The 25608-nt window shown below is 43.7% G+C and overlaps 1 protein-coding gene across 1 annotated transcript in view; it reads left to right on the top strand.

The window, feature by feature from the left end:
- TMEM132D (transmembrane protein 132D) overlaps positions 1–25608 on the top strand; it is an 896135-nt gene that overhangs the window by 751495 nt on the left and 119032 nt on the right. Inside the window, 1 exon segment of the mRNA XM_005898418.2 lies at positions 9067–9207. Within this exon segment, the coding sequence (XP_005898480.2) occupies positions 9067–9207 (141 nt within the window).

The raw sequence follows: 25608 nt of genomic DNA, 5'->3' as shown, positions 1-25608 counted from the left end.
CGAACGAATTTTTTGTCAATATAAGGAAATTGACTGTGGTATTTCACTCAAACCCCATTTGTTGGAGAGCTTACACGCTCTTCTTCTGTCCTCATGAGCCCCCAGAGGAAATGCTATCTTTGTGCAAATCTAAGTAAAATCAAGCTGAGTGTGCCAGTTCACTTTTACTGCCACCTCCTCATAACGCCCATCTTTCAAATTTCTCTCTCACTGAGTTAAAAAGATGTGAAATGCCCTGCTTGGAGGTAAGGGGATGGGACCGTGTGCAGCCTGATCAGATAAGCCTCTGATTTTGCAAATGCTGACCCCAAGCCAGGCTTCCCACAGCCCAGCTGGGAGCCCGACTTCCACTTATGCTTCATCCTGTTTGTTTTATAGGATGTTCGCCCTTCTCTGCCCTCCTCCAATGGGGCACTCGAAGCCCTGTCTATGATGCTTCTGTTTAGAGAAGGAGTGAACCCAGCTAACACCACATTTATTCTATTCCAACCTCGTTCATTGAGATTAACATTTGTGGGATCATTTCAAAGCCACATATTAACATGATTTCCCAAAGCCACAGTAATGTTGAAGTTCCCAAATCGTTTTCTTCTCATTAGGAACAACAGGCAATTTAACTTACTTCTTTCAGCCCAAGAGCTGTGAAAACTGATGAATATTTCTTCCTTCCAAGGTGTGTCAGATAGGACTGTGATTATCTGTGAGTGACAGGGACACACATACAAAAGGATGAAAAGGGCAGGACCTCAGTCTTCTCTCCAGATGTGTTCAGAGGAAGCAGTCCAAGCTTCATGCTGTGAGGCATCTACCATCAGGCTGCTTCTCTTTGAGACTCAGCGATGGCACCAGTTTCCTGGGGCTGCTGTAACAAAGTACATCAAACGTGGTGGCTTCAAACAACAGAAATTTACATGGAAACAACCTAAATGTCTGTTGACAGATGAATGGATAAAGAAGATGTGGTACATGTATACAAAGGGGTATTACTGCTGCTACTGCTAAGTCACTTCAGTCGTGTCCGACTCTGTGCAACCCCATAGACGGCAGCCCACCAGGCTCCCCCGTCCCTGGGATTCTCCAGGCAAGAACACTGGAGTGGGTTGCCATTTCCTTCTCCAATGCATGAAAGTGAAAAGTGAAAGTGAAGTCGCTCAGTAGTGTCCGACTCCTAGTGACCCCACAGACTGCAGCCCACCAGGCTCCTCCGTCCATGGGATTTGCCAGGCAAGAGTACTGGAGTGGGGTGCCATTGCCTTCTCCCACAAAGGGGTAATACTCAGCCATAAAAAAGAATGCAATCTTGCCACTTGCAGCAACAGGAGGCATCTAGAGATTAACACACTGAGTGAAGTAAGTCAGAAAGAGAAAGACGAATATCACAATATCACTTACATGTGGAATCTAGACGATGACACAAATGACCTTACCTGTGAAACAGAAACAGACTCACAGACGTAAAGAACAGACTTGTGGTTGCCAAGGGCAGAGGAAAAAGAAGGACTGAGAGTTTTGAATTAGCAGATGCAAACTACTATATAGGGACTGGATAAACAGCAAGGTCCTACCTTGTAGCACAGGGAGCTATATTCAGTATTCTGTGATAAACCGTCATGGAAAAGAATATGAAAAAGGATGTATGTATATGTATAATTGAATCACTGTACCATACAGTAGAAATTAACACAATGTTGTAAGTCAACTATACTTCAATTAAAAAAAAATTATTCTCTCACAGTTCAATAATCCCAAAATTCAGGTGTTGACAGAGCCATGTTCCCTCTGATTGTTCTTGAAGAGTACATTTCCTGCTTCCTCTTTCTCACATTTTATTGTTGAGAAAATTTAGGCACCAAGAGTTAAGTTAGTTAGACTTCCCTGGCAGTCCAGTGGTTAAGACTCTGAGCTTCCAATTTAGGAGGTGTGGGTTTGAGGAACTAAGATCCCATATGCTGCCAGCATCTTTGAAGCTCCTTGGCTGGTAGCTGCATCCCTGTCGTCTCTGATTTTGTCTTCACAGGACCATTCTCCCTGTGCCTCTTGACTCTGTTTTCTCTTCCTATGAGGACACTGGTTGTTGGATTAGGGCCCACTCAAACCCAACATGGCCTCATTTTAACGAATTATACCTGCAAAGACTCTCTGTTAGAATAAAATCATGTCCTGAGGTTCTGGGTAGAAAGGAACTCTGGGGGACACTGTTCACCCCATCACAGTCATCATGCACCTTTGGGTATAGTCAGTTCTCTACATATGAATGACTTCTGTTCTAAGAGCACATTGCTAAGTCCAATTTGTTCCCGAGTCCTACAAAGGCAGCTAGGTGCCCAACTAACAGCATCGGCTATATAGTACTATACTATAATAGGTTTATAATACCTTTCACACAAATAATACATTAAAAAAATACAAAAAATAAAACATTTTTAATCTTACAGGACTGGACCTTGAAAAGTACAGTAGTATAGTACAACAGCTGGCATCCAAGCGCTGGCATCGAGTGAACGGGCAAGAAGAGCTACTGGCTGGAGGAGGGAGAGAAGGTGGGAGATAGCAGAGCTGCAGATCGTCAGCAACAGGAGATGGAGGGCAAACTGCAGTTTCACTCTCACTTAACATTGATGGAATGCACGTTAGCATCTTTGAAAGTTTGCAACTTGAATTTCTTAGGCACCGGGCAATTCTTAACCCACTGAAACCCAGGTCAAAAGCAAGAGGTGGGCACTGTTATCCTGATTTTATAGTTGAGAAAATTTAGGCACCAAGAGTTAAGTTAGTTAGACTTCCCTGGCAGTCCAGTGGTTAAGACTGTGAGCTTCCAATTTAGGAGGTGTGGGTTCAGGGAACTAAGATCCCATATGCTGTGAAGCGCAGCCAAAATGTTAAAAGAAAAAGAAAGAAAAAAATAGCATACTTAATAAGAGATTAAAAAAAAAAAAGTTATATAGGTTGCCTGAGGTCACCCAGTGGGTCGTGTCAAAAGTGAGATTTGAACCCAGTGGTCCTACAAGAGTCTCCCTGCTCTTAACCTTTGTACTACACTGAACCATTTGGGTCTTAACAGCAAGCTCCACCTTTGGGGGTGCAAGAGACAGCCCCAACTGTGCATGGTGGGCTGGAAGAAAAGGAAAATGCAAAACAAACCTTCAGAATCTGCTTTTTTAAAACAGACTTCCCTGGCAACTTCACCCAGAGACTGCCATTTATATCTCATGGGCCAAAACCATATCACAGATTAAGGGCAGCCAAAAAGATGTAATAATTTTAGCTGGGCATTTTACAGCCTTAAAGGAAATTGGCATTTTGTTAGGTAAGCAGGAAAGCAGGATATGTACTGGATGAGTTACAAACTGCCTGTAACACACAGATCCATCTCTTGATGTGGTTTTCTTTTTTAATTTTTATTGAAATAGAATTAGTTTACAATGTTGTGTTAGTTTCAGGCATACAGCAAAGTGGTTAAATCATACATATATATTCTTTTAGAATCTTTTTTCATTATAGGTTATTACAAAATATTGAATATAGTTCCCTGTGCTACACAGTAGGACCTTGTCGACTATCTATTTTACATATAGTGGTGTGTATCTGTTAATCCCAAACTCCTAATTTATTCCTCCCCCCTTTCCCCTTTGGTAACCATGAGTTTGTTTTCTATGCCTGTGAGTCTATTTCTGTTTTTGACATGTTTTAGAGGGTCCCCCTTCAAAAGTAGTGTTTTCCTGTATCCATTATCTTCCTCTTCTCTGTTTTAAAAATAATGTTCAAGAGTGCACATGAAGAAATGACTGTGTTCATACACAAAATCAGAACCCTAGAAACAAGAGGAAATTTAAAAAAACAAACAAACACTCTAATGTTGATTCCAATCCGTCAGATCTCCATATGACAAAGTGTTTCACACTTAAGTCACAGCAGACTGTCAGGGCTGTGTGCATTTCCCTTACACACTGCCAGAGTGCTCCAGACCAATTCCTAGCATCACCGTCTGCCAGGATCTTTTGTTGAGATTGTCTGTCTGCACACACAGCAGGCTGGACGAGCCAGGGAATGGTCAGCTTGCAGGAGCTGATGGGTAAAACTCCAGCTCCCTCTCCCTTCCTGTAATTATTTTTAGCTGTTTATTTTGGTGTGTTTTCTTTTTTTAATTTATTTGGCTGCGCCACTAGGGTTCTTAGTTTGGGGCATATGGGATCTAGTTCCCTGACCAACAACTGAACCTGGGCCCCTTTCCATTGGGAGCATGGAATCTTAACCCCTGGGCCACCAGGGGAGCCCCTCAGCTCTGTCTTTTAGATAGCTTCCCCCACAGGAAAATATATTATAAAACATTTCAACATATTAAAATATGTAACATAACCAATGTGTTTCATCATAGGGATCAACCCCTGCAAGATTAAGCTCCAGCCCCCAACTCTGGTCACTGGCAGGACATGCATCCTTGTTGTCTGCCCATTTTTCCATGTATCACTTCCCCACTCCCTTCTTGAAGTTTCCTGAGTCTCTGAAACAAATGGCTCTTGAATCCTCATTCCAGCATCTGTTTCTGGGGCCTTTCCAAACTAAGATGCGGGTCATCGTTTCTCAAGTAAAACGAGGACAGTCATTGTTGCCTGACAATAGAGGATAATGAGTTACATTTCAAAAAAGGATCTGCACCCTTACTCACGAGGTCGTCCCTTTTCCTGGTGCCACAGTCAGAGTCTCTTGCCCCCTCTTGCCCTCTCCTAGCCGCTGGTGACCCTCAAGTTCTGCAGCCATGTGGTCCAATTCCCAGAAAGGACTTACTAGCAAGAACACAGTGTCCAGATGGCAGAAGACAAGCATGGAGCTATCAGTAAGAACTGAGACAGGGCTTTCTCAAGACATGCCTGCCTTTGTATCCGAGGCTCAGGGGCTGTGATAAGGGGAACTCACGTCAATAAGGCAACTGGGCCTTCAAGGGTTTTATGGAATCACATCTCAACCCACGCCAGGCCTCTGCAGGCACATTCACCACCATCTTCTTGTCCAGAGACTTTTGTGAGCCATCCACACACCAGTCACCTCCTGGAGAAAGTCAGCAATGCACAAGAGAAGGCTCTCTTCTTTTTTCATCTTTTTTTAAATTTTTTGCACTACTCAGAACTTTCTTTATGTTTCCTTCTTTCTTTCTTGTCTATGCTGGGTCTTTGCTATGGGACTCAGGCTTCTTTTGCTGCGGAGCATGGGCTCAGGGGCTCGGTACTTGTGGCACACAGGCTTCGTTGCCCCCATGGCATGTGGGATCTTCCCGGGCCAGAGATCGAACCCTTGTCCCCTGCACTGGAAAACAGGTCCTCAACCACTGGACCACCAGGGAAGTCCCTCAGAACCTTACTAATACAAGCAAAAGAACCAAACTTAACTAATTCAAAAAAACACAGCAATAACGTTTTTTTGTTTTTGTTTTTGTTTTAATAAGCAGTAGGGAATATATTGCTTTGTGTAACCATGAAGTCCATGAATTATTGCATGGATTAGATCTAGGTTTCTTTTTTAATTTCTATTTTATATTGAAGTTGGCTTCCCAGGTAGCTCAGTGGTAAAGAATCTGCCTACTGATGCAGGAGACACAGGTTCAATCCCTGGGTCGGGAAGATAACCTGGAATAGGAAATGGAAACCCACTACAGTATTCATGCCTGGAAAACCCCATGGACAGAGAAGCTTGGCAGGCTGCAGTCCATGGGGTCACAAAGAATCGGCCGTGACTGAGCAACTGAGGCTGTGTTGGTTTCAGGTATACAGCAAAGTGATTCTGTTATACATATGCATGTGTCTATTCTTCTTCAAATCCTTTTCCCATTTAGATTGTTGCTGAATATTAAGCAGAGTGAAGAGAAGTTTCTTGATATCAAATAATCACACAGAGGAGGCAGGAAAATGCCAGGCTTGAAAGCTTGGTCCCTAATCCCCACTGAAATCTTGCAGATGGACTGATGCACTCTGTTTAGAGGATAAGAAAACATCCCAGACCTGTGGGCTCACAGCTGCTCAGTGGTTATCCCAGGGTCATTTCCCACAATGCTGACCTGACTGCAATGCATTCCAGGCCTTTTGAGTTTTATTGTTGGGCAGAGATGCTCTTTACTTTTCTACCACTGGTGTGCAAAATTGTTTTCCCTGAAGCTGATGTTCTAATGCTGTTTCTCTAGTCTGCTTTTTCCCTTAGAGATGAGCCAGTTTGGGCCCAAGAGTTAAATTGCATTTTTCCACTTCTTCTCGAAGTGTGAACAGTTCCTTTTGATCTCTACCCTTTAGAGTGGAAAAATATGGCTGGCCTTTTTCCTCCCCAGAGGCAGCGGGAAGTAGCAACACCATGCTGATTGGCTTCCTTCATTCTTTTACTATGTTTGTACCCAAAATAAAATAAAAATCCTCTGGAAACCCACAGGGGAGGGGAAAAAAGGTGCATAAGCAATGGGGTATTTGGAGGCCTATGCATATTCAGACAATTTGAGGCATAGTCTTTGAAATTCAGGAACATTACAAACTGTAGTCTTGTCTTTTAGAATTAAAGAAACAATATATATATACACACATATATATCCATGTATGTGTGTATATATATATATTATCATATCCAAAGGCTAAGCCAAATGAACTAATTATAAAACGAACTGAGTCCTATAAAGGAAAAGTAAAATCTTACATAAGAAATAGAAAGTTAACATAAGGAAAACGGTTATATAATTTTAAGCTGATAAACTTCTACGCCTTCTTCTGGCATACAGCTAAATGGGCGTTTTTGATTTCACATGAAAACCAAATTAACAAGAATCTCTGCAAGCCTGTCTCTAAAAGACGTAAAAAGCTTCCTAAATAGGTCCTGAGGCCCGTCCAGACGTGGTGTTGCTGTACCCAGGCTCAACCGGTCAAGTTCAGATGAATAGAAGAAACTCGGCGTGCACGCTGACATAAGATCTCTTAGGAATACGACTGACATGTGATGAATGGGGATTGAACAGAACTCGAATGTCTTGTTGTACAAAGATTGAGGCTTATATGGGAATTTTTATCTTCACGTGGTTAAAGGAGGTGATCCTTGCAGAGAAGAATGAGATTCCTATTGCTTGAGGCTCAGTGTTCTCCACCTGAGAAATAGGCTCACAGGATCCCATAGGACTGCTCCAGTTCACAAACCGCAAGAGTGTGAGAGTAACCCTAGAAGGCATAGGTTTGTTGGAGGCAGAAGTGCGGAGTGAGGATTCTTGCTTAGTGTCCAGGAAAAGGTGCGTGTGTGCTCAGTCGCTGAGTCGTAGCCTACTCTTAGCGACCCCACGGACTGTAACCCACCAGGCTCCTCTGTCCATGGGATTTCCCAAGCAAGAATACTGGAGTGAATTGCTCTTTCCTTCTCCAAGGGATCTTCCCAACACAGAGAAAAAGTACCCATTGCCAAGAAGAGAGAACTCAGGCAGACAAATGTCATATGATATCACTTACACGTGGAGTCCAAAAAAATGATTCAAATGAACTTACCTACAAAAACAGAAATAGACGCACAAGCATAGAAAACAAACTGTGGTTACCAAAAAGGAAGCCAGGGAAAGAATAAACTAGGAGTTTAGGATTAACAGGTACACACTACTCTGTGTGTGTGTGTGTGTGTGTGTGTGTGTGTGTGTTAGTCGCTCAGTCGTGTCCGACTCTTTGCAACCCCATGGACTGTAGCCCTCCAGGCTTTTCTGTCCATGGGATTCTCCAGGCAAGAATACTGGAGTGGGTTGCCATTTCCTTTTCCACTCGACTATATATAAAAGAGATAAATGACAAGGACCTATTGTATAGCACAGGGAACTATATCCAATATCTTGGAATAACCAATAATGGAAAAGAATCTGAAAAGTAATATATATATACATATATGAATCACCTTGCCATGTATCACAAATAACACAACATTGTAAGGCATCTATATGTCAGTAAAAAATAAAAAATTAAAAGGAAGGGACCTACGCACAGAAGGCTAACATACAGAACAAGGAGATGAATATGCTAGTGTGGGTTCCAGTTCCTCCCTTGCTGGGTCCTTCTCCATGCTTTCCACAGGCTCTGGGTGAGGTTCTATTGAGCAGGAAGCAGAGGCAGCCCCACAGAGCTTACCATCTAGAAGGATGAAAGGATTGAACAACTATAAGGAATAGCAAAACTGCAGTGGTGTCAGATGCCCCAAAGGAGAGCCCATGCCTTTCTTTCCTGGGCTCTGAGGGACTGTCATGTTCTTGGCTCTGAAAGCAAATAACAGAAGCAAACAGGGAGGTCCTAAAGGACACATGTTGAGCTGAGCTCTGGAGGAAGTGTTTAGCAGGGAAAATGCATGTTGGGGTGAGTGTGTGTGTATGAGTGTTGTGCGTGTGTGTGTCACATTGATGGGGCTCTGGGGGTGTCACTGAGGTCATCATAGCATTCCAGACACATACAGAGGCTGGGATAGCCTTGGAAAAGTGACAGGAAGTGAAAGAAAGCAAGAGCCACAGCATACAGAGTGACAGTCTCTCAGTCTCCTTATGTCCCGCACATTAGGCATCTTGTTCCCTGGCCAACAGTTGACTGTTTACATCGGAATCCTTTTGTGTGAATTTAGACCAATTGGAACATGAACACGTGGACTCAGGGGTTGAACATCCTGGGTTCTACTTCCACCTCCACCTTCGCCATTTCTTAGCTGTGTCAAGCAACAAAACCTCTCTGTGCCAACCACATAGTAGAGCAAATCTGAATGCACGTTAAATGATTCTGTGAGACTTCATAGGTCCATACTTATACAGTGCTAGGACAGTTCTTGGTGCATGATGAAGTTTGTCAAATACAATATTCATGATGAATTTGCTCCCCCGCCCTCTGCATTCCATACCCCTCTCCATCATATTCAACCCCTCAAAAGTCTGGGTGATGGAGGAACATTACCTGGGCCACCATGATCCCTTGGCTGGTGCAGAATGCCAGGCTTCCTGAACCTGAGTGGGGCAGCTTCTTCACAGGGAGCCTGAGGGAAGGCGATCTACACGTGTCTGGATGTGATGGCAGAATACGTTTGCTCTTCCAGGAGGCGGAAATCCTGAACACAGCCATCCTCACTGGGAAGACAGTGGCCGTGCCCGTGAAGGTGGTCTCTGTGGAGGAGGACGGTGCGGTGACAGATCTCAAGTCCGTGGAGTGTCGATCATCTGATGAAGATGTCATTAAGGCAAGTTGACACCCCCGGCTCCCTGCAGAAATCCACTGTTGAGTCAGCATCAGTGCTCGTCAACCGGCTGGGACCACAGAGTCCCCCGAGATCCCCCATCCCCCATCCCACTCTGGTTATCCTGCTGCTTCCATTCCCTGCCCAAGATTAGATCAGGATGAGAAGGACATGGTGCTTCAGGGGGTGGTGGGGAATGGTAGTCCTGGTCAGTGATGATCCTAACCGTCTGTGTTTCCAAATGCTGTGACCTCTTCCACGCCCCCAGGGAGGATGGCCGAGGGATGAGGGACCACCATCCAAATAGAGCTTACTGTCCCCCCACTCACTGCATCGGCTGGGAAGGGGAGAGAAGGGAGCATCAGAAACTAGGTTGATGTGTATGCCGCCACGCTCTAGGATGATTTCATAGCACAAAGGTTTTTGGAGGATCAGTGAGGATTCACAAGTGGCTCCACTCCCCTAGCTAACCAGTAGGATTCTCCATGAGTTAGGGATGGGGTGACCAGCTCCCCCATCCCTGCTTTAAATGCTGAAGACTCCCTCCTTCTCTCTGGCTGCTTCTTTTACCTTTTAAATTGAATGCAAAAGTGATCTAAAACAAAGGCCTTTGGGGGAATGCAATGCCTGGGGAGGAAGGGGGTGCCTAGTTTGCTCTGCCAAGCAGCTTGTAGTGTGATGCCAGTCAGCAGGGGAAAGGGTTTGTCACGCTGTCGCCACCCACTGTGCAGACAGAGCTTCCTGGCACCTCCTCTGAGCCAGCCTCCCAGCAAACGCCCCCATCCTGGGAGGGATGCAGTGGGGAGGGCGGGGGCCTCCCGTCCTTGTGGTCCCAGGACTCATCAGAGCCCACCAGCCTTCCTGCCTGTTCTGCTCAGGGACTGAAGGGCCTCTCTGACCCCACGTGAACCCCAGGTAGCATTTCCACCCACGAGAAGGCAGGGGACAAACGCAGATTGAGTCGTCGCTGAGCTCTGGGTCCAGTTTCAGATGTTGGGACCACAAGTTAGAGGCATGGCCCTGTCCTTAGAGTCTCAGAGAGAAGGCAGTGCTGTGAGAAGATGACCGAGCCGTGTGACACATTATACAACACATCCCACCCTTCATTCCCTTCACCTCAGTACATGGCACATTCATCTTCCCAGTGGCTCAGACCAGAATCTTGGCACATCCTTTAAACCAGTGTCTTAGCACGTCCCATATTCCTGGTTCTCTCTCTCTCCCCACTTCCAGTCCTTCAGCAATTCCCATTGGCAGTGCTTTCTAAACACACCCAGGAGCCAAGCAGTCCTCACAGCTACCACCCCAGCCCAAGCCACCATAACTCTCCTGGATCAAAGCAGTGACCTTCTTGTTGGCTTCCCAGTGGCCTCCTGAGGCAGCTGGAGTGATTCATGTGGAAGCCTAGTGATGTTATTCCTTAGCTCAGAACCATCCACTGGCCTCCTCCCACCTCAAAGGTAAAGCCAAAGGGTTTACCAGGACAGGGGAAGTACAGCCCAGCCAGCTATGCCTGCCTCAACTCAGACCTCACTCTGGTCATGCTCCCTCTCACCACCTCTGTTCCAAGGACTATGCAGATTTCGCTTTTCCTCTAACAGTTCAGACATCCTTCTGCTCCGCAAGGTCCTAACTCTCTTCCCCTCGATGGTTTTCAGGCATGCTCACCCCTTTATCTTCTTGCTAAAGTCTTTCCTAAGCAAGTTTTATATATATATATATATAATATATATATATATATATATATGATATATATTTATATAAATAAATTATATATATATATCATTTGATATATATGATATTATTTATTTTATTCTTGGCCGTGCTAGGTCTTTGTTGGTGTGCCCCGGCTTTCTGCAGTTGCAGCAAGCAGGGGCTACTCTTTAGTTGTGCTGCATAGGCTTCTCATTGTGATGACTTCTCTTGGGGAGTGTGGGCTCTAGGGCCTGCAGGCTATGCTCAGTATTTGCCATTCCCAGGCTCTAGAGCACAGGCTCAGGATTTGCGGGGCAGAGGCTTTGTTGTTCTGCAGCACGTGGGACCTTCCGGGGCCAGGGATCAAACCTGTGTCTCGTGCATTGGCAGGCAGATTCTTTACCACTGAGCCACCAGGGAAGCCCCGAGTAAGTTTTGCAAAATTTTGTAAAAATCATATGCCATTCGATCTAGCTCATTATTTACTTTATTTAGCTTATATTTATTAAGCGTATTATTTAGCTTATTATTATTAAGGGTCCTCTCCATCATGGCTCCAGGAAAACACTAAGGAAACTCTGAAGATGAACCTGCGGAAGAGGAAGATCACGGAAACCATACATACCCCTGGGGAGGTCTGCTGCTTAAACCTGCACCAGCTTCCAGTTTGCAACGTTGTGGGTGGCATTTTATGTTCCAGACAGTCTTTGTTGGCTATTTATTATGAATTAGGTAAATCATCCACTGTGAGTTTCTTCCTGTTTGCGCCGCTTTTAGGAAGTACTACTGATTCCTACAGTAGATAGGGAGCTTTGTCCTGCAGCTCCCATTTTCCTTTTTTCTGATAACAATAACCGGATATTCTCTAAAAATCCCTCCACCGAATTCGTACACGTTTTTTTCCTTTTTTCCCCCCCAAATTCTTTATTTTATTTTTTTTTAATTTTTATTGGAGTATAGTTGCTTTACAATGTTGTGTTAGTTTCTGCTGTACAGCAAAGTGAATCTGTTATATGTATACCTACATCTGCTGATTTTTAGATTTCCATCCCATTTAGGTCACCACAGAGCACTGAGTAGAGTTCCCTGTGCGATACAGTAGGTTCTCATCAGTTATCTATTTTATACACAGTAGTGTGTATATGCCAATCTCAGTCTCCCAGTTTATCCTACCCACCCTTTTGGTATCCATACGTGTGTTCTCTACATCTGCGTTTCTATTTCTGCTTTGCAAGTAAGTTCATCTGTACCATTTTTCTAGATTCCACTTACAAGTGATCCACGGTATTTGCTTTCCTCTTTGTGACTTAACTTCACTGTATGAGAGTCTTGAATGTTTTACTTTTTAAAATTTATTTAAATTTTTTCTTCCAGTTTGATTGGGATATCATTGATATACAGCACTGTATAGGTTTAAGGTGTCCAGCATAATGATTTAACCTGCGTACGTCATGAAATGATGATCATGATAAGTTTAGTGAATGTCCATCACTTCACGTGGATACATAATTGTGTGCTCAGTCAGTCTGAGCCTGCCAGGTTCCCCTGTCCATGGGATTCTCCAGGCAATATTGGAGTGAGTTGCTTCTCACTCCAGGGAGATACATAAATAAAGAAATAGAAAAAAAATTTTTTTCTTGTGATGCTCACTCTTAGGATTTTCTCTCATAACAACTTTCACGTGTAACATACAGCAGTATTACTTCTATTTCTTATGTTGTACATTACATCTCTAGCACCTATTTATCTTATAGCTAGGAGTCTGTCTCTTTGGTTGCCTTCATCCAATTCCCTCTCACCTCACCCAATGCCTCTGATAACCACAAATCTGATCTCTTTTATATCTGTTTGTTTTTGAAATATAATTGACCTGCAACACCATGTTCGTTTGTGTTATGCAGCCGAGTAATTTGAGATTTCTATATATTTCAAAATGATCACCACGGTAAGTCTAGTCACTATGTCATCACACAAAGATATTACATAGTTATTGACTGTATTCCCATGCTGTGTATTTCATAACCATGCCTCATTTATTTTAAATCTATGCAATTTAAATAGTATGGTGTCCAACCCAGCTTCCAGTGGCCATGTGACCCACAGTGGCCAATCAAAGCACTGCATCCATCCAGAGACTTTCATTGGCTCAGGGGGAGACACAGTATTCAATCCCAATCAATGGGAGGCAATCCTGAGACTTTGGCTGAAATTCCTGTAAGACAACCTTTTCTCTCCTTTTGTTCTTACTCCTTATCCTTGAGAGGATATGCCAGAGTTATTAAGTTCCTTTTTTTTTTTGGTTGCCCTGGGTCTCTGTTGCTGTGTGCAGGCTTTCTCTAGTTGCTGCAAGTGGAAGCTACTCTTCACTGCAGTGCATAGGCTTCTCACTGCAGTGGCTTCTCCTATTGCAGAGCACGGGGTCTAGGCACACAGGCTTCGATAGTTGCAGCACATGGGTTCGGTAGTTGCAGCTTGTGGGCTTAGAAGCTGTGGTGCACAGGCTTTGTTGCTCCACAGCATGTGGAATCTTCCTGGACCCGGGATCAAACCCATGTCCCCTGCATTGGCAGGCAGATTCTAATCCACCGTACCACCAGGGATGTCCAGATTCCATCTTGAGAAAGGAACCTGCCAGGGAATTAGAAACAATAGAGGAAGCCAGAACCACTGTTCAGAAAAACCAGGAACTTATGCTACTGCTCAAGACCTCGAATCCCACCGCACTACTGCCTAAACATAAACCAATGGAGTCCTTTTTTGTGTAAAGCAATTTCTGTTTATCTTATAATACCAGTCACCAAAGAAGTCCGGGTTTATATATGTGCCCTAAAGAGTACAGAATGACTTGGGTCGTCTCGGGAGTCCATGAAATCATTGTCAGAAATGCAGAGGCTCAAGGAAAGTGGAAAACCTTCCTGTGTTCAGTTTCACGTCCATCCACAGGCCTCACCGCCTGGTGAATAACTTGAAAATCAAACCCCACAGCCTGCACAGCTGTCACCGTGCTGCTCTATGAATCACAGGTGCTGAAGGAGAATCACTTGGTGTAGATAATGTTTTGGTGCCATTTGGAGGCCCTTGAGAAAGAAAGCCAAGGAATCCTTGGAGAAGCATCTCAACACCTGCTCAGAGGCTCCTGGGAAATCTCTGAGCAGTAGGTCTGTCTTTAAAGCCCATCTCCCCATCCCCTACATCTTTTTATTTTCATTGCTTTATCTTCTTTCCCTAGCCAGAGGCCCAATAAGCTCTTGCATTCTCCTCCCTCCATACAAAACCACCTCTCAGGAGATCCACTGGAAAACTCATTTGGTCTGAATCGTAAATTACATGAAGGCATGTTACCTTGTGTCTCCCAAGGCTGCTGGGTTTTTAAGAAGGCAGCGGGTCCCTCACGGATGCATTTCAGATATTGATGAGAATATCTATTGTGATTCTTAGGAGTTGGAAATAACAGGAAATTCCACCCACACTGACTTAAGTTTAAATAGGAAAAAAGTGTGGCTGACGTCATTGGAGAGTTCAGTCAGAACTAATTTCTGAGGGTTTTATTCAGAACCACAAGAACATTCTTTCTCTCTTTCCCACCCCTTCACATATAGCCACACTTTCTTGTGGGTGAGTTTCATTCTGACAGAGGCTGCCCTTGTGGGAGCAAAATGGATGCCTCAGAACCGATTCAAATCCAACAGGAAAGAACCTACGTCCTCTGGGCCAGTCCAGTGTAAGTCCTGGGATATGCTCTAATGGGACCTGTTTAGGTCACCTCCTTATCCTTGAAGCTCAGAGAGCCTAAAACACCAAATGTTCAAAGCCTACATCACTCCAAAGGACACGAACTGATAAAGGAGGGGTTGTGGGGAGAGGGGCAGGCCCTCCCCCGCCCCAGGAACTCTGAGTGCTCTTACCACCGAAGACGGTGGGGCCTTCGAGAAACAGAAACAGCATATACTGCAAGGGTCGCTAGGAGTCGGACACGACTGAGCAACTTCACTTTCACTTTCCCTTTTCACTTTCATGCATTGGAGAAGGAAATGGCACCCCACTCCAGTGTTCTTGCCTGGAGAATCCCAGGGACGGGGGAGCCTGGTGGGCTGCCGTCTCTGGGGTCGCACAGAGTCGGACACGACTGAAGTGACTTAGCAGAAGCAGCAGCAGCATGCAGCCACTTATGACTGGCAGAGCTATGGAGGTCAGGGACCCTTAAGAGCCCCACAGTTGCCCTGTGGGAAGTGGCTGTACTGCAAAGCCAAACTACACTTTTACACATAGCAGAGAAGACTGATTTGGGCTCGAGAGTCACTCCTGAAATGCTTGCTGAGTTTTTTTTTTTTTTTTTTTTAAATACGGACATGAGAGTTGGACCATAAATAAGGCTGAACACCAAAAGAATTGATGCTTTTCAATTGTGGTGCTAGAGAAGACCCCTGAGAGTCCCTTGGACAGCAAGGAGATCCAACTAGTCAATCCTAAAGGAATTCAACCCTGGTTATTCATTGGAAAAACTGATGCTGAAGCTGAAGCTCCAATAGTTTGACCCCCCTGATGCACAAAGAGCTGACTCATTGGAAAAGGCTGGGAAAGACTGAAGGCAGGAGGAGAAGGGGACAAGAGAGGATGAGACTGTTGGATAGCATCACCAACTCAATGGACATGAGTTTGAGCAAACTCCAGGAGATAGTGAAGAACAGGGAAGCCTGGCGTACTGCAGTCCACGGGGTCTCAGAGAGTCGGACATGACTTGTCGAACATGAGTTAATGACTGAACAACAGTTGATTTACAATGTTGAGTTAGTTTCTGTTGTACAGCAAAGGTATTCAGATATATGGTAATAGAATATAGAGAGATACATATTTTTATAGATATATAGAGAGATTCTTTTTCATTTTTTCCATTATATGTTATTATAAGATATTAAATATATTTATCTGTGCTATACAGTAGGATCTCATTGTTTATCTCTTTTATATATAGTAGTATGTATCTCCCAGGGATGGGGGAGCCTGGTGGGCTGGCATCTATGGGGGTCACACAGAGTCAGCCATGACTGAAGCAACTTAGCAGCAGCAGCAGCAGCAGCAGCAGAGTGTATCTCTAACTCCTAACTCATCCCTCCCCTACCCAACATGTTCCCTTTGGTAATCATAAATTTGTTGTCTCTATCTGTGAGTCTGTTTCTGTTTTGCAAATAAGTTCAAAAGTTAGATTCCACATATAAGTGATGTCATGTGATATTTGTCTTTCTTTTTCTTTACTTAGTGTGATAATCTCTTGGTCCATCCGTGTTGCTACGGATGACATTATTTTATTCTTTTTTTAATATATTCCAGTGTATATATGGGCTTCCCCAGTGGCTCAGAACGTAAACAATCTGCCTGCAATGCAGAAGACCCAGGTTCAATCCCTGGGTTGGAAAGATCCCCTGGAGAGGGAAATGGCAACCCACTCCAGTATTCTTGCCTGGAGAATTCCATGGACAGAGGAACGTGGTGGGTCCATGGGGTCACAGAGTCAGACAGGACTGAGCCACTAACACTTCACTTCAGTGTATATATACCACATCTTCTTTGTCCATTCATCTGTTGGTGGACACTGCGTTGCTTCCACGTCTTGGCTATTGTAAGTAATGTTGCTGTGAACATTTGGGTGCATGTATCTTTTCAGATTAGATTTTTTCTCTGGATATATGCCCAAGAGTGGGATTGCTGGATCATATGGTAGCTCTATTTTTAGTTTTTTAAGGAACCGCCATACTGTTCTCCATAGTGGCTGCACCAATTTACATTCCAACCAATAGTGTAGGAGGCTTCTTTTTTTGCTGAGTTGTTTTTAAAGCGTTCATTAACTGCTCCTAAACAGACAAGTATCTTCCCCAAATGACAGAAAAGTCCTCTGTTACCAGTGAAGGGAGGTCAGCCCCTGCACATCGCAGCTGGATCCAGTGAGCCTACTTCAGCATCTTCTAATACTCTGACAGCATCAGGACCTACCCTGCTTTCCAGCAGAAACTCACAAGGGTTGGAAGCTGGGCTTAATCAAGCCTGACGTGTTCTCCCAAGGCTGATCCAGGCAGAAGTGTTCCTGCCACAGGAGCAGACCGCCGCTGCCAGGGGAAGGAGGGTGATTTCAGGACTGGAATGAGACACTTAACAACCCCAAGAAAGGAAAGGAGTAGCAGAGATTGCCTCCCCAGCGGGGCGCTGTGCTGTGGGCTGCAGGCTATGGCTTGTCCTGGCGGTGGCCTTGCTCCAGAGGAGGAGAGAGGGATAGTGGGGGCCCTGCCCACCATGCAGCCCACTTTGGGGACCCCTGCTGAACTTCCTGTCACCTGATCAGCCACAGAGAGAGCCACGAGGAGAGGGCATCCTCTTGAGTCCCTTCTTTTTTTTTTTTTTTTCTCAGTCTGCTGATCTTTTACTGGGGCTCATCATTTTTGTCCCCTCCCAGAGAGAAGTGGCTTCTTTTTTTTTTAGTTTTATTTACTTACTTGGCTCTTTTGGGTCTTAGTTGCAGCACGTGGGATCTTTGTTGCATTATACAGGCTCTTTCATTGTGGTATAAAGATTCTCTCTAGTTGTGTCCACGTGGGCTTAGTTGCTCCATGGCACGTGTGATTTTATCTCCCCAACCAGGGATCAAACTCAGGTCCCCTGCATTACAAGGTGGATTCTTAACCACTGGACCACCAGGAAACTCCCCCAAGTGGTTCCTTAAATACCAGCCAAGGAATCGGGAAATCGTGTGGATTATGCCTGTTCGATCAGCCCTGCTGCCTCCTCTGCAGGTTCTCCCTGTGTTACTTGCAGGGGAAGAGCTCCTGGGAAGAGGTTCGGCTGTAGGACATGGCATCCTCCAAGAAGGAGCGTGATGCTTTTCAGGCACTGATAGAGGCGACGCACTTTTCATTTGGTGAACACATATCCCTTGAGTTCCTTTATTGAGCAAGGCTGTTAGATTAGAATAACCTCTCAATACTCCCCTTCTTCAATCCATCTTGCACGTAATGGGTAGTTATTTGTTGCTGCTGTTTCCTCAATATCATTTTTTAGCATTTGTTCTTTTTTAATTTTATCTTTATCGAAGTATAATTGATTTACTATGTTGTGTTAGTTTCAGGTGTACAGCAAACTGATTCAGTTATACGATATGTGTGTGTGTGTGTGTGTGTGTGTGTGTGTATCAGATTCTTTTCCCTTCCAGAGTTTTACAAAATATTGAGTATAGTTCCCTGTGCTATACAGTAGGTCCTTGTTGGTTATCTAGTTTATATATAGTAGTGTGTATCTGTTAATTTTCATCAAGAGGCTTTTGAGTTTCTCTTCACTTTCTGCCAAAAGGGTAGTGTCATTTGCATGTCTGAGGTTATTGATATTTCTCCTGGCAATCTTGATTCCAGCTGTGCTTCTTCCAGCCCAGCGTTTCTCATGATGTACTCTGCATATAAGTTAAATAAGCAGCCTTGACGTACTCCTTTTCCTATTTGGAACCAGTCAGTTGTTCCATGTCCAGTTCTAACTGTTGCTTCCTGACCTGCATACAAATTTCTCAAGAGGCAGATCAGGTGGTCTGGTATTCCCATCTCTTTCAGAATTTTCCACAGTTTATTGTGATCCACACAGTCAAAGGCTTTGGCATAGTCAATAAAGCAGAAATAGATGTTTTTCTGGAACTCTCTTGCTTTTTCCATGATCCAGCGGATGTTGGCAATTTGATCTCTGGTTCCTCTGCCTTTTCTAAAACCAGCTTGAACATCAGGAAGTTCACAGTTCACATATTGCTGAAGCCTGGCTTGGAGAATTTTGAGCATGACTTTACTAGCCTGTGAGATGAGTGCAATTGTGCAGTAGTTTGAGCATTCTTTGGAATTGCCTTTCTTTGTGATTGGAATGAAAACTGACCTTTTCCAGTCTGTGGCCACTGCTGAGTTTTCCAAATTTGCTGGCATATTGAGTGCAGCACTTTCACAGCATCATCTTTCAGGATTTGGAATAGTTCAACTGGAATTCCATCACCTCCACTAGCTTTGTTCGTAGTGATGCTTTCTAAGGCCCACTTGACTTCACATTCCAGGATGTCTGGCTCTAGGTCAGTGATCACACCATTGTGATTATCTGGGTCGTGAAGATCTTTTTTGTACAGTTCTTCTGTGTATTCTTGCCATCTCTTCTTAGTATCTTCTGCTTCTCTTAGGTCCATACCATTTCTGTCCTTTATCGAGCTCATCTTTGCATGAAATGTTCCTTTGGTATCTCTGATTTTCTTGAAGAGATCCCTAGTCTTTCCCATTCTGTTGTTTTCCTTTATTGAAGAGGAACTCAAAAGCCTCTTGATGAAAGTGAAAGTGGAGAGTGAAAAAGTTGGCTTAAAGCTCAACATTCAGAAAACGAAGATCATGGCATCCGGTCCCACCACTTCATGGGAAATAGATGGGGAAACAGGGGAAACAGTGTCAGACTTTATTTTTCTGGGCTCCAAAATCACTATAGATGGTGACTGTAGCCATGAAATTAAAAGACGCTTACTCCTTGGAAGGAAAGTTATGACCAACCCAGATAGCATATTCAAAAGCAGAGACATTACTTTGCCAACAAAGGTTCGTCTAGTCAAGGCTATGGTTTTTCCTGTGGTCATGTAAGGATGTGAGAGTTGGACTGTAAAGAAGGCTGAGCACCGAAGAATTGATGCTTTTGAACTGTGGTGTTGGAGAAGACTCTTGAGAGTCCCTTGGACTGCAAGGAGATCCAACCAGTCCATTCCAAAGGAGATCAGCCCTGGGATTTCTTTGGAAGGAATGATGCTAAAGCTGAAACTCCAGTACTTTGGCCACCTCGTGCGAAGAGTTGACTCATTGGAAAAGACTCTGATGCTGGGAGGATTGGGGGCAGGAGGAGAAGGGGACGACAGAGGATGAGATGGCTGGATGGCATCACTGACTCGATGGACGTGAGTCTGAGTGAACTCCAGGAGTTGGTGATGGACAGGGAGGCCTGGCATGCTACAATTCATGGGGTCGCAAAGAGTCGGACACGACTGAGCGACTGATCTGATCTGATCTGTTAATTGGGCTTCCCAGGTGTCTCAGAGGTAAAAAATCCACCTGTCAATGCAGAAGACATAGGAGACATGGGTTCGGTCCCTGGATCAGGAAGATCCCCTGGAGAAGGAAATGGCAACCCACTCCAGTATTCCTGCCTGTAAAATCCCATGGACAGAGGAGCCTGGCGGGCTAACGTTCATGGGGTCCCAAAGAGTTGGACACGGCTGAGTGACTGAGTACACACATCTGTTAATCACAAATTCCGAATTCATCCCTCCTTCCCCCTTCCTTCTCCCTTTGATAACGATAAGTTCATTTTCTATGTCTGTGGGTCTATTTTGTGTATAAATTCATTTGTATCTGTTTTCTTAAGCTTCCGCCTGTAAGTGATATCATATGATACTTGTCTTTCTCTGCGTGGCTTGCTTCACTTAGTAGGATAATCCCAGGTCCATGTATGTTGCTGCAAATGGCCTTAGTTCATTCCTGGCTAAGTAATATTCCATTGTATAAATATCCCACACCTTTATCCATTTATCTGTCAATGAGCATTTAGATTGTATCAGTGGTTATTTAGAAAGATGTTAATGATAACCCTGTATGCGAGACAGCAAAAGAGACACAGATGTATGGAACAGTCTTTTGGACTCTGTGGGAGAGGGCGAGGGTGGGATGGTTTGGGAGAATGGCATTGAAACATGTATATTATCATATGTGAAGCGAATCGCCAGTCCAGGTTCGATGCATGATACAGGATGCTCAGGGCTGGTGCACTGGGATGACCCAGAGGGATGGAATGGGAAGGTAGGTGGGAGGGGGGTTCAGGATGGGGAACACATGTACACCTGTGGCGGATTCATGTCAATGTATGGCAAAACCAGTACAATATTGTAAAGTAATTAGCCTCCAATTAAAATAAATAAATTTATATTTAAAAAAAAACAAAAAAATAAATAAACCTCACATATAGGAATAGAATCTGTAGCTACAGAGTGGGGTGAAGCCACCTGCTGGATGCAATGTCTGGACCTCATATTTGTCCCCACCCCCCCACCATCAGTAGAGACACTCTTGGATGCAAACGAAGCAGCAGAAGCACAAAAAGAGCCGATAGGCTGCACAGCATCAACTCTGCCTGTACAACTACTGGCATCTCTCTTCATGTGGCAGCATCCTATTTGGACACCAAATAACAGTGTTCCTTCCCTGAAGTTGACTTACTAGTGTCAGAACATTTTTATTGCTTGATTGAGAGTAAATGTTTCAGCTTAGAGAAAACAGTATTTCTCTTCCTCAAACCTGGACCCAGTGTTTAGACCCTGATTCTCTTCCTTTCTATCCACTTGCCAGTTTCTAATATATAAAGCATCATTTCAGAGTTGTCAGTAGGTCTTGACTCCTGATCCAGGTTAAACATGAAAAGTATTATAATAATAATAGAAATAGCAATGTTTTCATGTATCCTGGGTGTTCATTACACAGCAGGTAACATTTCTTTGATCCTCACTATGACCCCAAGAAATAGTGTTGTTTTTATCTTATATTTCAGATAAGAATATTGAGGCACCCAGAGGTTTTTTGTTTAAACTGTGACAAAATACATATAAGATTACCATCTTAACAATTCCAAAATGTACAGGGCAGTATTGTCAAGTATATTCACATTATTGAGCAACCATCACCACCATCTATCTCCAGAACTCTTTTCTTCTTGCAAAGCTGAAATTTGGTACCCATTTAAACACTAAGTCCCAATTAAGCACTAATTCCCTCTGCCCCGGTAGCCTCTATTCTACTTTCTGTCTTTGTGAATTTGGCCACTCTAGGTGCCGCATATTAGTGGAATCATACGGTATTTGTCCTCTGTGTCTGGCTTATTTCACTGACTGTAACATCCTCAAGGTTCATGCATGTTTTTGCATGGGTCAGAATTTCCTTCCTTTCCAAGGCTGAGTCATATTCCATCGTAGGGACAGACCATTTATCCATTCATCCATCAGTGGGAACTTGGGTTGCTTCAGCCTTCTGTCAACTGGCTGATGTGAACACACAGTTTTTTTGTTTGTTTCTGGGGGGATTTTGGGAGGGAGTTTTTTTAATGGGTAGGTAATTTCCAAATGAAATAAGATACTAAAGCATTAATTATTGAATATTGGCTTCCCTTTGCAGAGAGATTAAAGGTATCTAGGAAACTGAAGGTACTTAGTGCCACCCTGAGATATTCTCTAAAGAAACCACATGTTTAAAATCGTACATGCTCAGGATTTTCTAAGACTGGATTAAATCTGGTTGGATTTTTGTATTTCTAAATGGATTTTGTTGAGAGTGGACTAGGGCAAGATTTCTGCCTGCAAAGTTCTCTTGGAAGATGAATGCACAGAATTTTAACACATCATCAGAAACCGAGATCCATGATACCCATTTCCAAGGCCTGTTTTGCTTTTGCTTCTATCGCTCATCATTCGGGATATGGGTTGGCAAACTATGGCTGCCATGGTAACAAGTTGGGAATGTACCATCCATTTATCAGTGCTGCTTTAGCACTGCTGTGGCAGACTTGAGTAGCTGTGAGAGCAATCGCACAGTCCGCAAAGCCAAAAATGCTTACCATCCACTTCTTTACAGAAAATATTTGCCCACCTCTGTTCAAGGACTCTGATCAGGCTTTCCTTCTGTGAGTGATCATTTACCGTGGCACATGGAAAGCCCATGCTCCCAGCCAAAAATAACTCCTCCACACATGGATGCTTGCAATCCCTCCAACAAGACATCATATTATTGGACTAACCATTCATTCTCCTGCTCTCCTTTGTCAAACTGAACATACTTCTGGGAGAGACTGTGTATATATCCCTTCCTGAAAATTTTGTCAGAATGAACTTGCTTAGATCAACTTTGCTCTTTGGTAGTCAAAATCAGGACAAGCAGAGATTATGCCTTTTGGGGAAATGGGATAGATTGGGTCGGAGAGGGCAAACCAACCTTGCCTTCCATCCCGGGTTAGCCAACAGCAGCATCAGCAAACATACCTCATACAAAATACTCAGCATCGCCAGTCAAATATAGCACATCTTTCTATCATGTTCAGACATTCCTGAGAACTCTTCTCAACACCATCAATCATGGATTTAAGAGATGAAACCTCTTCATCATCTTTGACCTAGAATTTACACAAAGGATCTCGGAAAACATTTAGACCAAGGATCATCACCCCAGAAAACAGGATCCACACAATAACTTAAACGTGTAAAGGAGAAAGGAAATAGTAGAGACTTCAGCAAACTGAGCAGCATATATCCTGTCTAAAGGTGCAGCCAATGCCACATCCTGTGTGATTATTGCATGGTGGACACATGGGGCTTAAGAGTTTGGGCTCTCATGTTTGGGCTCTCATCCAGATTGTCTGGATTTAAATCCTAACTCTTAATAAATGAGATCGAGTCTGGATACTTAAACTTCCTTTTCCTCAGTTTCTTCAGTTGTAAGATGGATATAACATTCTTGTGACAAATTTGATTCTGCACTGTGTTGGGAAAGCAATCTATTAGAGCCACTTTGATCACTTGTATATTTGTTTTATAAGTAGGAATTTGCCTCTGAGCCACAGTCTTAACTTCAGGAGTATCTGCACAAAATCTTTTCAAGTTTCATTTAGAACTTAATAAGTGGGGTCAAGATTAGAAGGTAAAATGAACTTTCCACAACTTCCTCAAGCATGTTACTGCCCTTAATTTTGTCCTAAAACTACTCTCCAAAACTACCCCCAAAACTACTCTCATCAGTGAAAGTATTCCTTTAGAAATGTAAGACACATCGCATCACTCCTCCACTCAGAATTGTCCTATGGCTTCTCCATTTTCTCAAAATAAAAACTAAAATGCCTTACAATTGCCACTAAGACCATCCAATCTCCCTGTCCTCCCCCATGGATCTTCACCACCTGACCTCATTTCCTGCCTCTCCCTTCAGCCAGACTGCCTTCTGAAGATTGCAGAGACCTTGCAGGCATGCTCCCACCTAAGACCTTCAAACATCTGCTGTCTCTTCTACCAGATGCACACAAAGCTCACCCTTTCACTTCCTTCTTAGCTCCAAAGTCCCCAGTTCACAGGGCAATAAGCTGGCTCCATCACTCCCCAACTCTCCATCCCCTCTTCCCTGGTTTATTTTTCTTCCTGGAACTTAATCACCATAACCTTGTTCATCTATTCACTGTCCACCTTTATGAGGCCAAGACCTTCTTGGTTTGACCACTGATGATTTTCCAATGCCTAGAGCAATGCCTGCTGCTTTGTCAATAACTGTTGAAAGGAAGGGTCTAATCTACGGAGTCACAAAGTGGATGAGGGAGAAGAGCTCCATCTCTCTTGGTTGTGACGTGGAAGGTTCGGATATCCAAGGGAAACTTCCCTGCAGTAGGAAAAAATCAGCAAGGAACCCAGCTCAGCATTCTCCTCTTTGAAGTGAAGAGACACCTATATATTCATTTGTGCAGCAGAATTTCTCCAAACCTTTATATGAAAAAGCAAGATCATTTAAAGGATGGTGGGTGGGAATTTTCTCCAGACCAAGAGGAAACATGCAGGAGTTCCAATAGATGATGGATAATGAGTTGATGGACAGCTTTCAGAATTGTATTTAAATGGCTCTGTTAGTTTGACTCAGAAAACAGTAAAGATATGATGAGAGTGGCTATAGAGAGAATAATACCTTGGCTGTAAAGGCAAGGTCAGAAAGAAAGGGATCCAGCTCCATTGCTACTCCTCCATATTTTCTGTTTTCTACATGAAGGAGGAACTGTGACAGCTAATTAGGATTCTTTGGCAGCTTAAATGGTAACAAGAAGCCAGAGGCTGAGCGTTCTTTCTCAGACACTGGGTAGGCAATTAGACTGTGCAGGAGAATTGCACACTGTTACTTCCAAGATGCTAAAGATCAAAATGACAGAAGTCAGATGTTAGAAGTCAAGCAATACATTTGTGGTCCAAAAAAACCCAATTTAAAAGATTTTCAAGAGTAATTTTCACTTTAGGTGGATGCACCTTTCTTTAGACTTTAACTCTTAGGTAAGATGTGACTCTGTGAGGAATGTGGTTATCCTCAGTTATTTACATGTTAGGTTTGGAGACATTCTAGTTGGGGGACTTTTCTGACTTATTTCTATCTTCCTGGACTTAACTGAGAGTCTGGCGTGTAGCAGTTTCTTAATAAATAAATGGAATGAATCAATGGTAGAATAAACACAGATGTGTATTGAGCATTGATAAACATCCAGTGGGGCATGAAGTACCAGATCCTCTCTGTTTCCTTGCCATAGCATTTTCTGTTACGCTGTCTTTTTGTGAACACACATACTTGATGAAATTTGGATTTTGGATGTGTTGTTTGCTGGATGCCAAGAGGCATCATCTGTCTACACCTGGAGCCAGATGTTCATTACGAGCTAAAGGTTTCTTGTTGAGCACTGCCTGGTCAGGCAGAAGCCCCAGTTGCAAGCATAGTACCTTCCAGGATTCTAAAATGCCTATAAGGGTGAGAGTAACTAATTCCCCTCCACTTCTTTCTATTTTTATTTGGAATATAATTGCTCTACAACATTGTGTCAGCTTGTGCCATGCAACACCGTGAATCAGCCATATGTATACACGTATCCCCTCGCTCTTGAGCCTCCCTT

This window comes from Bos mutus, chromosome 17 (genome assembly GCF_027580195.1).
Source record: "Bos mutus isolate GX-2022 chromosome 17, NWIPB_WYAK_1.1, whole genome shotgun sequence".
Lineage (NCBI taxonomy): Eukaryota > Metazoa > Chordata > Mammalia > Artiodactyla > Bovidae > Bos > Bos mutus.
The sequence above is the reverse complement of the archived record's forward strand: the minus strand, read 5'-3'. Positions and strand labels throughout refer to the sequence as shown.